The sequence below is a fragment of the Neopsephotus bourkii genome, unplaced genomic scaffold (genome assembly GCF_033783945.1).
Source record: "Neopsephotus bourkii isolate Nb327-2 ecotype Australia unplaced genomic scaffold, CSIRO-AGI_Nbou_v1 NB_547, whole genome shotgun sequence".
Classification (NCBI taxonomy): Eukaryota; Metazoa; Chordata; class Aves; order Psittaciformes; family Psittacidae; genus Neopsephotus; species Neopsephotus bourkii.
Window position 1 is genome coordinate 850,168 of NW_026901048.1, and position 14,292 is coordinate 864,459.

Genomic DNA, 14,292 nt, shown 5'->3' on the forward strand with positions numbered 1-14,292 from the left:
ACCACAGAAAATATTCTGGACGGATATAGAGTGTGTGACTAAAGCAGCTCTTCTCCATGTTTCTCGGAAGTGTATTCTGATATCAAATAAGTATGAGGTACTGCAGGCATCTTAGCTGATGTTTTTAAAGCAGAGCTTTTGTCTTAAACTTTTAGTTCTCAAGTTATGACGGGGAAAAATGCTGATGCAGAAGGCAAATTAAAAAGCAAGGGATATGTATTACTTAAACCAAAACACAAAGCTGTGAAGCAGCAGTTAAGTTGAAGAAGTTTAGCCTTTTGACTTTCAGCCTGTTTTTAGGAACTTGACAAAATTACTGACATTATAGTATTTATTAAACACAGTAATAGTAATAGCTTCTTAATTCAGTAGCTGGTAAGAATTCAATACAATCTGGAAAGAATAAGCCATTAAACTTTTCCTTATTCTTGGTTGCTGTTGGAGACCTTAAATTTCAAATTTAAAATGCATAAGGGAAAAAGTTGGTGGTTGAGCAAAAACAGAATTTTGAGCAAGGTGTTTTGAAAACTGCAATTTATTTGGGGGTGGGGGAGGAAGTAATACTTTGTAAATAGTCTTCTTGACAGTATTACTTGGTATGAGGTGCTGCTTCTGTTGTGTTTTCCCTCTTACCTCGAACTCGGAAAATGTCACACTCAGAAAATGTTAGCACCTCATGCGCCATGTTGGTGCTGCCTGGATGTTGCATAGATGGTGTGGCTTTAACACAGGTTGTTGGGTCTGTAGAGCATGGGGGCAAGGAGGTTAGTGAGCTTGCTTTACAGGCAAGAGACAGAACTACCCATCCCGCTCATCAGGGAGTGTATAAGCTGTCTGCCTCAGAGGGAGGAGCTGGCAGTTGGTTCTTATGAGGTAAACAGCCTTTTTAAAGGAAGTGTTTGAGATAGGGGAGAGGCCTTTGGCTTAAGCAGCATTCTTTCTTGGAACTGTGCTGCCTGCATGGCTTAGGGCTGAATGGCATGGTGGGTGAGAAATAGCACTCAGGGCTTGTTGATACAAATGATTTACACCTGAATTTACTCTCTTGTCCTCCAGCAAGAAAAAGCTGCCTCCACATGACGTAAGTCCTTTCCTTTGGAAATAGATTCTGTCCCAGAACAAGCAACCTGAAAGTAATGTTCGTGTAACCTGGGATTCTATGATTCTATATGCTTCTCCAGTGTTAAGTGTTTTAGTTTGTCTACTGTACTCCTGCATTGTGCTGTGTTCTCTGTCATGTGAATGTCCCTTTTTGGATGTTCTGTGACTATGATTGTGTGTGGGTTTTGGGTGTATGGGGAATCCACACCTTCACAGTTCATGCTGAGTTCATACCACCTAGCCCTTTGTCATGCTTCCTGATCATGACTGCACCTGGACTTCTCACCTTGTAAAGCAAGGTGTAGAATCAGGATGTGCTTAGTTGTGTTAGCCTCACAATCCCATCTTCAACTAAGTGTCCATGTGGCTTCATAGTAAGGTGCCACCATAATGTTTTCCCAAGGATAAAAGAAATGAACTCATCTGTAGCAGCTGCATCTTTCCATGATCTTCTATCTGCCCTTTTTTTATTACAAGGAGTGAAAGGAGCAGGGCATAGGATGCCAGTAGATCATCCATATCTTAAATGAAGAGGAGACAGGTTGAGGGGTCATTGCAAGAAAGTGGCCTGACAGGAACCAAAAACTCCTTTGAGAACTCTGCCAATGCAACTAGTGAGCCAGTCAGCTGATACCAGTCACTTTGCCAGTCAGCTTGATATACTGAAAACCACAGGAACTGCCAGGAACATCTTTGGAAATCTGAAGCAGAGTGGTTGGTACTGTTAGTGCAAGAGGAAAGTCTTTACACAGCTTTGTGTGCTGTCATTTCAGGCCAATACTATTCAGCTTTCCTGAGATCCACTCACACTCTCTCCTTGGATTAGCCCCACTTTGCTCAATTGAAATGAGCTCAAAATTTACCCTTAACAGAGAGAACTCATCTATATTCCTTTTTTATTTTCCTGCATTTTAAGAGGTTGCTGTTCTTAGTCTGCTGTACTCCTATTGCTATCACCCGGCTTCCTTTCTCTGAGTTCTTAGAAACAGGAGATTAAATACACTTTTTAAATCATAGAATCACAGAATAGTTTGGGTTGGAAGGGACCTTAAAGATCATCTTGTACCAACCCCCTGCCATGGGCAGGAACACATTCCACTAGATAAGGTAGCTCAGAGCCTCATCCAGCCTGACCTTAAACACTTGAAAGGATGGAGCTTCATGAGATGGCAGTAGGCTGAGAAAGTTGGGGCTGTTCAGCCTGGAGAAGAGAAGGCTGCATGGAGACCTCATAGCAGCTTTCCAGTATCTGAAGGGGGCCTATAAGGATGCTGGGAAAGGACTGTAGTGTAGAGGCTGTAGTGGTAGGACAAGGGGTAACGGGTTAAAACTTAAACAGGGGAAGTTTAGGTTAGATATAAGGAGGAAGTTCTTTACTGTAAGGGTGGTGAGGCACTGGAATGGGTTGACCAAGGAAGTTGTGAATGCTCCATCATCCCTGGCAGTGTTCAAAGCATGGTTTAGTGTGAGGTGTCCCTGCCCATGGCAGGGGGGTTGGAACTTGATGATCTTAAGATCCTTTCCAATCGTAACTATTCTATGATTTAATTGGAAAATGAGCATTACACAGTGTTATATAGTCATGAACATAGCTGCAATTAGAGGGCTAAGATGTGAAGGTAGACAGTCCATGTGGTTTTGATACAGTATTCTACAAAAACTTTTTCTCTTATGTAAGTTATTTCATCCTGTCATGTTGCAATTTACCAAACTTCAGGTGTTAGACAAACACCAAATCTGTTGTATGTCTTGATCACTTAGCACTTCAGCTTCTGTATTAAGGACCAGACACTTTATTGAAGGCTCTGAGAATTTGAGACCACAAATCCAGAAGAATTGTGCATTGTAAATATCATTCCTACCAATTTCTCCTTTCTCCATGTGAAAAACATCCTTTGCAAACAAACTGGTGGGGAAGTAGTATGTTTTTAGCTAGGCACTTTCACTGTCAGCTTCATCGTTTTAAATTAATGGTACTTGGCTGCTAACAGATAGTACAGATGGGAACTCTGACCATGCATTTTCCCCAAAACACTTCACTACAACTTGCTTCAATCAGTTCCTCGACTGCAGAGATCCATTTCATGGAAGCTTCTTTAATCTTCAGACCTGTTGGTCTGCTCTTTGCTGTGTGACAGTCAGGCACTGTAGCTTGAATATAGTTTTGAGGAAGAAAAGCAATACTTACCAAAGAAAGGTACCAAAAAGTTACTAAAATAGATAGGCTACAACTAGAATCCTACTCCAATCCCAGCTGGTGCCATTTTTCATGTGGCTGTGTCTGTAATCATTGATGTTTTGTTGTATTCTTCTTATGGACCAGAAAAGGGCAACGAAGCTGGTGAAGGGCCTGGAGCACAAGTCTGATGAGGAGCGACTGAGGGAACTGGGGTTGTTTAGTCTGGAGAAGAGGAGGCTCAAAAGGGACCTTATCACTCTCTACAACTACCTGAAAGGAGGATGTAGAGAGGAGGTGTCTGGCCTCTTCTCCCAAGTGACAAGAGATGGGACAAGAGGAAATGGCCTCAAGCTGTGCCAGGGAAGGTTTAGACTGGATGTTAGGAAAAACTGCTTCACCAAAATGGTGGTCAGGCATTGGAACAGGCTGCCCAGGGCAGTGGTGGAATCACGATCACTGGAAGTGTTCAAAGACTCTGTAGATAAGGCCCTTAGTGATTTAGGGGTGGACTTGGCCATCCTGGGGTAACAGTTGGACTGGATGACCTTGAACGTCTTTTCCAACCTATTTGCTTCTGTGATTCCAAAATTAATGTGGAATGTTTTGAGTTTGGTGTGTTGTGATACTTGTTTTTATTTGTCAAGCTACTGCTAGCTGTGATACTCAAGCAGATCTTACTGCTTACACTGCTACAGCTGATGTCTGCATGGCTGGGTAGATATGCATACACTTTTTACTGTGATCAAGAAGTGTGTTTTCCATCAAATTCTTTTACTGTTTATGTAGCATGTTTGGGAGTTTGAGCAGACATGCTTATGGTCTCTGGGGTGATGTTAAATAGGGAATCAGCTTATATCTGCTACAGAACAGTCCACACTATTAATCATAGTTAAAAAGAATCATGATTCTGCAGGATGGACAAAAGGAGAGTGGCAGAGAAGGATTTTGGGGGGAGGATTTTCAGTGGTGGTGGTGGTGTGCTCAGCATACTTCCTTTAGAATGTTTCACACAAAAAGTTTTCGTTTTCAGATCATACGTTTTTAGTCCCTAGGAGAAGGTGAAATCTCTTAATCTGAATAATCCAGTTTGATTCTAGGTGTACATACTGAAATCTGAGACAGTACAAGGAAACCAGAAAATTCACTGGTAGGGATTACAGACCAGACACTGTGCCAGGTGTATGTGAATCTCATACTGATTAGAAAAATGTTTATCTGTGGCTTTTCATCCATTTATTACAAGTCTGTAGCAAGTCTCTAGCTTTCCATTTTGAATGGTGTATTTATTTTTGTCTTTGGGGAATTCAGATTTCATCTTTCTTTTGAATGTGGTATGGATCTGTTTTTACTTCCGTTATCTTTTGACTTTTGAACATTAGTTGTTGAAAATGTATCTGGCTTAGCAAATATGCAGAGTAACTGAATAGCAAAAATCGTCAAGCTATTAAGTAAGGAAAAATAAATGGTCTGTAATACAGCCAATAGTATGTATTTTTTTATATTGTATAGAATTTCAGCTGAAAAGGCTCTGGGTAATACTTCAACAAATATCTTCAAAGCCCATGTTTTCAGCTAGAAGTTGCAGAATATTCAGCCTTTTGTATTGCCATTGTATGGTATGAGCCTGGTTATCTGAAAGTAATAAAATACGGAAGGCATGAAATTGTCTAGAAATGAAATATAACTAGCCAGCCTTTCCTGCTTGCAGATTGTTAGATTAGTAGCCATGAGTGACAGTGACATCTGAGCCAGGTTTGTATTCTGATGGGGAAGCTCCAGATAGCTGATTGAGAGGAAGCGTAAGGAACTTCCAGCAGTACTGTTGGGTCATCTAAAGCTGTTGGTATCAGTTACTGATCTTGGGCCAATATGCATTGCTTATGGAACTGTGGTTTTCATTTTCAACAACAATTTTGGGGCCTTTTAGACCTAGCAAACTTGTCACTGATGATTGACAGTATACCTTGGACTCTTGCTGCAGCTCAGTCTCAAGATTTTATTCTTTGGGCTTTAGAGAGAAGCAGGGAGAGAAGCGATTGCAGCTGCATCTAAGTCAGAAATATAAATTAGTGCAAGTGCTCAGTCTTGGAACATTTAGTGTATATAGATAGCTGGAGTAATTAAGCAGACACATGATGCATTGGCTCCTGAGCTTACCGAAATGATGAAGCTTTGACTTTCTCAGAATATTTATGGATGCGTTCTTCAGTTTTCAAAATGGTTTTGGGCAATTGAATGTCATATTGTGGTATGGTGAAAATGCTTTAAGTAGTTGAAAAAATACTAAGGCCTGACCTCTTTTGGCTCTTTATTTGTTTTCTGGTGATGCAATACGTAGAGTGCAGCTAACTGTTTTCCTTAGTTTTCGTAAATGTATGAAGAAGCTGAACAAAGGAGATAACTATCAGTTCCACAGCTAGCTTGCTTGCTTGCCTGTTTGGTTGTAAGACAGTATAAATAGCCACTTGAAAAGATATTGGAAGAGCAGTTTCCTTTCCTAACAGCAGTTTGACTGAGGCCTGTCAAAATAACGTTAATAGCTGATTTATGTTAATAACCTGTAACTACTAATCATTCTGGGATTTTTTTATTTTTTATTTTTTTTTTAAACAGAGCAAGCTCTTGCCCATAGCATGCAACCTTGTTGAGTTGATTCCTTAGTACCCTACAGTATTAATATGGATCATTGTTGTTTTAACCTAAATTTTTCTTCTTCATAGTAGCAGGTGCTCAATGTTCTTTATTGCCACAGTGACTGTTTTGTAGTATTTATATTTGATGGTTTCTTTTAATGTTAGAGATTTTTTTTTTTGTGACTGAAAGTTGAACATGGGTTATTACTGCTTGAGTACTGCATGCAAGGGCAAAATAACTCTTAAATCAGTCTGTCTCATTTCCCAGGTAACATGCATGTGTCACTGGCAGAGGCTCTGGAGGTTCGGGGAGGGCCATTGCAAGAGGAGGAAGTATGGGCAATTTTGAATCAAAGTGCAGAGAGCCTTCAAGAACTATTCAGAAAAGGTAAGCGTTTTTAAAGACTCATATATACAGAACTGGAAACATTTTCATCTGTCTTGTACCTTCGCAACCTCTGAAAGTGTTCTCTGTTGGATACTTCCTAAAGATTCCAAAGGGATTCCAAAGGGAGATGTGAGCAGAAGCTGTCACACAGCATTTAATTTATGATCAAACTTGACTTAGCATTATAAATAGCAAATTATATCAAGTTCTTTGAAATATTTTTTTGGCAGGCAAATTATGGGTAGTTTTGATATCACAGACAAATTTTCTTTTTCCCCTTTACCAGCAACCTCCCAGCCCATGCGTCTGAGGAGTGTTCCTTATTAGGAATGCTGAGTTTATTATTGCAATTTGACTAACTGTCCTGTCCCTGTTTCTTGTATTGCAAGAAAGGGAAAGCTGGTATCTTAATTTCCTCTCTCTTTCTTATTGCAGAGAGAATTAGAGGAATGATTTTTGTTTGTTTTTTTCTGAAAGAGGACAGGTTGTTGAGACCAAGTGAGACTTTGACTAAAGAGAGATCTTGAATGATTAGAGCTTTACTCTTGTACACTTTATGAGAATTAACACGTTGACCTCCATCTTGAAATCTGCCTGAAAGTTCGCAAGTATATAAAGCAAAACCATTTAAGACATTGTCGTAGGTCTAAATTCATTTTGAGAATGAAGTCTCCACTGAAAATAAGAGCTGACCCTTTCTTGACATGAGAGCAGTGCAGAAAAGAGTTATCGTAATAACTGAAAGCTGCATTCAGGCTTTGATAATGAGAACACAGACTTCCTTCAGAGGGACAAGTACTGAAAGATGAGAGCACAAACTGTAAATCTGACCTAGGGCTTCTGGTATGTGCTTTTAATGTGTTTGTCAGCGAAGACTGGCTAAGGTGGCAGAAGCTTCTGGTCTTGCCTTCCTATCAGTGAAGACCAAAATACAAGTTCATATAAAATCAGTGCCAGAAGAATCTGTCTCTTGTTGGAGGTGAAGCTGTTTTATTGAGTTGTTTTTCTGTTATTTCAGCAAACTATTTTTAGTTCATGCTATTAATTCACCTGGGATATAGCCCAGTGGTAAAATGCACTTCAAGAGACACCAAATGAAAGAGGTTTACTATATAGCTGAGGCTGACAAAGGCAATATAATTTCTCCCATCAAGATTAGGATAACCAGATAGTCTTTAATGAAGATTTGGCTTTGCGAAGGAAAAAATCTAGAAACTTTTTTGGTCATCTTGAATATCAATTTCTGTGCTGGTTTGTAAAGATGCATTGCAGAGATGCAGGAACAGGGAATGCAGAGGTTCCTGTAGGCTTGTCTGACTCAATTTTGTTCTTTATTTGTGGAGGACTTGTAACAAACAGGTGTCCTAGAGAAATCTGTTTTCCTTGGTCAGATTTCAGACCTAGCATACATCACTGAAGAACTATTTTGTGCCAGAGGGTAAGTTTCCCAAATTTTTCAGAGCTGACCAATTGCTCCTTGGCAGAGATCAAAGAGGCAAGGTTTTAGCTCCTGCAATTCCATAGCGTATTTGGCTTTGACAGTCTTATAGATGCTCGTCCTCGCTCTGGAGTCCGTGAACATGTTGTTCTGTAACAAAATCTAAGTTTTGAGTGTTTTCTATATTAAATTCCTTAAAAAAAAAAAAAAGAAAAGCATATTGTTCAACAGTCTGTTGTACAGCTGTTTTGAAATGAGGGCATAAAAAGGATGTAGAAACTATCAACTCTTAAATTGCTGTCTGTTGCCAGTCTCCCTGCACCAGCCTCACAACCACACACACTTAAAGGAAATACCAGTCCAAGTAACCATTTATTTATTTACTTTAATCATGGAAAAGTTTTGTCAGTCTATTTGAAGTTGCATATCCTTGCTAGTACTCCCATCAGCTGAGAACATATTCTTCAATTAATTTGTTACTTAAACTAGTTTCAGAAGAACAGGCAAAAATGCCCCAAACCAACCTTCTGTTACAGATTTAATGACTTCTTGATTTATAAAATACTGCATGTGTTTTAGTGAGTACATTTGCTTATCCAGCAGTGAGTAAATGAAGCACATAATGAAAATCCATGTCTTACATGGTTAATCACATACCATATCATGTCTAATTCAGTGACTGGTGCAGAAATGGGCATAATTTTATTCCTATTTGTATTTGCAGTTCTAATAGGTGATGAATTTTTCAAAAACACTTTACAAACTGATTTCAGTTGTTACAAGCAGTGAAAGATTAGCTTGAAATGTCCAGTTGCTTATCACTGTTTTAGAAGATCAACTCTGGTAGCTGTCTTGTCAGCATATTGTAAGCTGTTAAATGGTGGAGAAAGACAATCTAGCACTCGGTTGCAGATCTGACATCAATTGGGCTAGTGATGTTGAGATTAATCTGGAGATTTGAAAAGGCCGATACCAGACCTGCCCTTCTCTTACATCTGTTTAATTATCTGCAATAACTATTTTGTTGAGAGGGTGTATCAGCTGTTTTAGACATGCTGTATCATGTACTCAGTACTCCATGAGGTCAAATGAACAGGTCTTTGAAGTTAAGTATCTCAAATGTGAGCATTTAAGAAGCATGTAAGTGCGCTCTTTGCTGCTGCAAATTACAAGCCAAGCTTCCCTCTCATTTTCTAGGTTTAACTGGAAAAGGTTTATCAAAACTGAGAGTGATAAAGACTTCACCTGATGCTTAGGCTACTCCTAATGCTAAAGCATATATTGTGGATTCTGTAAATAACTGGACCTTATGTTTCAAGGTGTGTTGGGGGGGAGGGGAAGGAAGAGAAGAGGAAAAAAGTCAGTTAATAAAAAAATAGGTTGAGCAAAGAAAGAGGCACTTTACAAATTGTCTGTCTTGCAAATTTGTATATGAGGAATTATTTATGTAAAAAAAAGTGTTAACATCTGAAAGTGTTTTGGGGGAGACCTGCATACCTTAACAGTCATAGCATTGTATCTGCTTAGCTTGGGTATGTATAATGAAGCGAAGGAAGGCAGAGTGTGAAATGTGTTGATGGGCATTAGTGCTGGGTCTTGAGTAGTTGTAGACCTAGTTGAGATGCAGAGGGGAATGCCAATTTCAATTGAAAAGAGAGAAAACACAATCGGGGGGGGGAATCCACCTCACTTTCCAGCCACTCCTTTCTGTCAGCTATTAAATAATCATTTTTCTCCCTTTACCAGTAACTGTTGAGGAATGACTATTTTTTATTTTTTTTTTTTACCTTCTGGTAACATTTGATCTTTTCATTGAGAAGAGATCAGGCTTTTGTAGGTCTCGGTGTGGTTTTTCTGATTTTGGTTGGTTGTGGGTTTTTTGGTGTGAGTTGTTTGGCTTTTATTTTTATTTGGATTGTTCTGTGCTCTTTTTAAGGTATTTATTTTGTGTCGTGGAATGAAACATACACCACTTAGGATCTTTTTTGCTAATGGCTATGGCTTAAGAGAGAAAACAAAAGTGAAGGAGCTTGAATTGTACTCTATATAGTCTGGGAATTCAAAGTTACCTGCCATCGATATTGTAAAATGGATCTATTTTAGATTTCTACCTGTACTTGCTGTATCTTATAACGTAGTGGGCTTTTTTTTTCATCTTTGGCTACTTGTATCCTGTTAAATCATGTAGAAGACTGTTTCATAAGTCTTTGATTTGTTTGGCAGATATAGCTAAAGATTTTTTCAGTTTTTATTGCATTCAAACCCAGCTCACTGCCTCACTTTAAGTAAGAGCACATTATCTCTGTCTTGGCACTGCTTGATAAAACAGTGCTCTCACAAGTGTTTTGTTACCAAGTTGCATAGTTCTGTAGTTAACTGGGAAGGCTGGCAGCACTAGCGCAGTTCAAAACCTACTGGATAGAAAACTGGCCAGGAGCCATATCCTGAATTCCAGTGCTTTAATCTCTTTTGTTTTCGTTTGGGTGGGTGGGTGGGTGGTTGGTGTTTTGGTTTTGTTTTTTTTTTTTTTTTGTGTCATTTTCCCCTGATGCATTTCCCTTACTGCTCTTGTAAATTCTTCTCAAAGCCTGAACAGAAGTTGACATGGTTATTGTGATTGCAGACTCGTTTCTGTTGCTTTCTTATGATCCCTGCTATTCGACGCATTGCGTCTTTGATACTTTCTTTTCTTAGGTTAAATCTGGATAGTAGGAGATTTGAGACAGTTATTTTGGTTTGTGATGCATGCCTTAAGGAAGGAAATGGAGAACGAGTTACTTTATTCTCATCCTTTGGAACAGTAGATCAGATTCCCGAATTTGTGATGTAGGCAGTATTAGTTAAAAGCTACTAAAAGAAGAAGCTAAGAAAATGTCAACAAAATGAGCTTGGCAAAATCAGCCCTTTTTCTAAACTTACAGTTAAACACATCCATTGTACATGGCTTCAGATCATGAAAATTGTGGACAGAAATACTGCATGTGGATAAACAAATTCAGCCTCTATGTCTGTAGGGGACAAATATGTGTTCCAAAGTTTGTTTAAATTATTATTGGCAAGATGTCAGGTAAATGCAGTGTTGTTCTTAAAACTGTGTTTCAGTCTCATTGTTTTAGCAGTATGTTTCAGAATATGAAAAGTTCATATGTATTTAAAGTCTTTGTCACATAAAACACTAACTTAATGATAAACCCTTCAAATTACTTGAAGTTTCTTGGTTTGAGGCTGTCCTGGGTTCACAGTAGCAGTCATTTTTCTTCTTCTTGGTAGCTGGTGCAGTGCTGTGTTTTGACTTTCGGCCTGTGAACAGCACTAATAACAATGATGTTTTGGTTTGGCCAAGGACTTTGTGAGCCTCATGCTCTGCCAGGGAGGAGGGGAAGCCGGGAGGAAGCAGAGACAGGACACCTGACCCAAACTGACCAAAGAGGTATTCCATACCACAGCACATCATGCCCAGGAGGTAACTGGGAGTTACCCAGAAGGGCTGGGAGACTGCAGGGTTGGAGGAGATATCGGTTGGTGCTTGGTTGGTTTGGGGGGGCGAGTTATCGGTCGGCTGGTGGTGAGGTGTTGTATTTTCTTCCCTTGTTGTTTCCTTTATCATTATTATTATTGGTGGCAGCAGTAGGGGTTTGTGTTATACCTTAGTTACTAAACTGTTCTTATCTCAACCCGTGGGAGTTGCATTCTTTTGGATTCTCCTCTCTGTCCCTCCGGGAATAGGGGGAGGGCAAGAAGGGGGGGGGGAGTGAGTGAACAAGCTGTCTGGCTGGGGTTAAACCCACAACAGAGGCTTTTAAGCAGATATCTTATAATTTAAAATATATAGTGTTTTATGTCAATGGTCTATAAACACAGAACGAGTAAATAATCCATAGTTGCTAACAGGGTTATTTTTGGAAGTTGATGGCCAACTAGGGTTGTCTTTCTAAAAATGCTTTGCTATATAGTGTAATATTTTCTTATGCACATATAATAGGAATGGTCTTTTCATCTTCACATTTCTTTTGTTTGGTATCTGAATTTATTGCCACAACAGTGAAGAGTAGTTGTTCTATTTTGTTTGAGGAAGTGGGGTTAGAAATATAAAGCAAAATGGAATTTCTTGAGGATGGGAGGAACTGATAATGCTGTTTTCATTCTTAATGAAAATTGTAATTAATTCAGTTGATGTCAATTTTCATTACTTTCACCATATGTTCCATTTAAAGGACTTGCTGGGGGAGTTTTTATGAGCTCATCTTATTTTCAGGTTTACATATTTGATAGCTATTTCACAAGACGAGGTTTCTAAACTCTTTAGTTTTGAAGTTGGCTAAGCTAAGAGAAGGTGTCTGTAGAGGTAATGTCATTTGCCTCATGCTAGGTGTCTTGCTACACTTCCCGGTGACACCATGATCTTGGGCATAATTGATTATTTTCACTGCTGTATCAAGCAGACATTTTTGTCATGGCCATTAAAGAGAGTGATTCCAGACAAATCCTTTTGTAGCTAGGAGTTGATTGGATTGCTGTGAGGAAGAGGGAAAATGTGGACTGCAGTGTACAGATTGGTAATTAATGTCAGCATGAAATTTAGTATTTCTTTTCTTGACCAAATCTATACAATGTTAGTACATTTATAAAAAAATAAAATCCAACCACCTTGATAAAGTCACTAATTGAAAGTATTTGAAGTTACACTGGTGGAGGTCTAGAAGCATAAAGAAACTTGTATAACTTGTTTGTTGAGCCCTATTTTATTTAGTTTAGCTTATATTGGCATCCACAGGTTTATCTAACATGTCTTTCAATTTTACTTACTGAAATAGAATAGAAAAAAAACCACCTTAGATCTTGTCTTCTGTGTATAATAGAGATAATGCTGTGTTTGGCTTTATGTATTAGGTGGTTTTTAGGGGGGGTTGGGGCTTTTTTAAATATATGCATGTATGACAAGGAACTCTGGTTTCCACAGGGAGTTCTTTGTGAGAGCTTAAATTGGTTTACCCTAGATGATCAGAGATACCATCCATCAATTACTAATTTTTTATGGACCAATAGGAAAAAAACAGATCAATGAAACACATTTCCAGAGCCAAGAAGACAGCCTCTCTCATATATTATAAAAAGCAGAGCGGGGGAAACCAGTTCTGTACTGTAATTCCTAAGCTGTTCATACTGGCTTTCTGGAAAACACACTGACATATTAAAATCCATTAGAAAAACTGTAACATACTGCTTTGGTTCACAGGTGATTAAACAACTTGAAATAGCTACCTGAGTACAGTTTGTAGGATGTTTCCATTTCTAGAATGTTTCATAGAATCATAGATTCGTTAGGGTTGGAAAGGACCTTAAGATCAACTTCCAACCCCCCTGCCATGGGCAGGGACACCTCACACTAAACCATATCACCCAAGGCCTCATCCAACCTGGCCTTGAACACTGCCAGGGATGGAGCATTCACGACATGGTCTCTTTTCCTTTTTAAAGCAAAATTCTGCATAGCAATTCAAGGTGTATTCAGAAAATTGTGTAAGTTTAGACTGAAAAATTAATTATAGGGTTCTCTACTGAATGGTTTCTCTTGCACACGTTGGTAGGAGAGGAAACTTTCAGAGCTTCAGGATCTGTAAATTGGGAATGTTTTTCTGGATAATTGCACTACCAAATTATTAATATGGTTTTGCTTTGACATCACAGAATGTAGAAAGCTTAGAAGCAATTTCTTAGCTTCTCTTGGAGGAAGCGGAGTGAAGAAATGGAAGGACTTGGTAGATCCTTTTACATCTGATACCTGCAAGTAGTAATTTAATACATTTCGTAGGAGATTAGAAATATTCTAGATTACAAGATAATTGAATAAGATAGGAACCAGAACTGTAGGAACATCTTGAGCTGATAGGAGAGTGGAAAATTTGTTAGTGGTGGGGCTGAAAGGAAATTATTATTCTGCTGTTGTTGCTTACAGTGTAGAGGAAAAAGAAATACTTATCCTTTAAATGTGTATTTCCTCAGGTCTTTGATATATCATGTAGCAGAAAACAGACCAACTGCCTCTTCGCTTGTAGAAAATTAACAGTTAATTTCTATTTCTACATAGGCAAAACTAAGCTGATTTACTGTTTGAGGTGTAGAAAAAAATACTTTTGACTCAAGGAAATGATCTTTCTTTTCCCTGCCTTAGTAACTTTTACTTTCAAGGTAGGTTTTTGAGTTTAACACTTTCCCCTGCACATGTAGCTTGTGTTTCCTCCTTCCTCCCCTCCTACCCTTATTTATTTTTTTTTTTTTTAGGAGGTCTGTGGCCAGAAGCTTGACAGCAGTGTTATCAGACATCAAAAACACAGCTGACAGATTGTGTATTTGTGGTGTCGGAAATTTTCTGTCACGTTTGGTCGACTGATTTCAGTGCTAGTTTTGCTGTTTTCAAGTGTTACAAACAGGATTTGAATGGGCAATCTTAGTAAGGTTTTAGTTTTATTCTTTGCCCAAATTACTTTTTTTCTTCCTCCCTTTTGAATTTTTTTTTTTCTTTGGGCCAGAAAAATACTTCTGGGCCCCAGAA

General features: G+C 38.8%; 1 protein-coding gene across 1 annotated transcript in view; it reads left to right on the forward strand.

The window, feature by feature from the left end:
* PTPN13 (protein tyrosine phosphatase non-receptor type 13) overlaps positions 1-14,292 on the forward strand; it is a 120,597-nt gene that overhangs the window by 21,246 nt on the left and 85,059 nt on the right. Inside the window, exon 2 of the mRNA XM_061350944.1 lies at positions 6,182-6,301. Within this exon, the coding sequence (XP_061206928.1) occupies positions 6,187-6,301 (115 nt within the window). The 5' untranslated portion in view covers positions 6,182-6,186. The remainder of the gene's footprint in view (positions 1-6,181; positions 6,302-14,292) is intronic.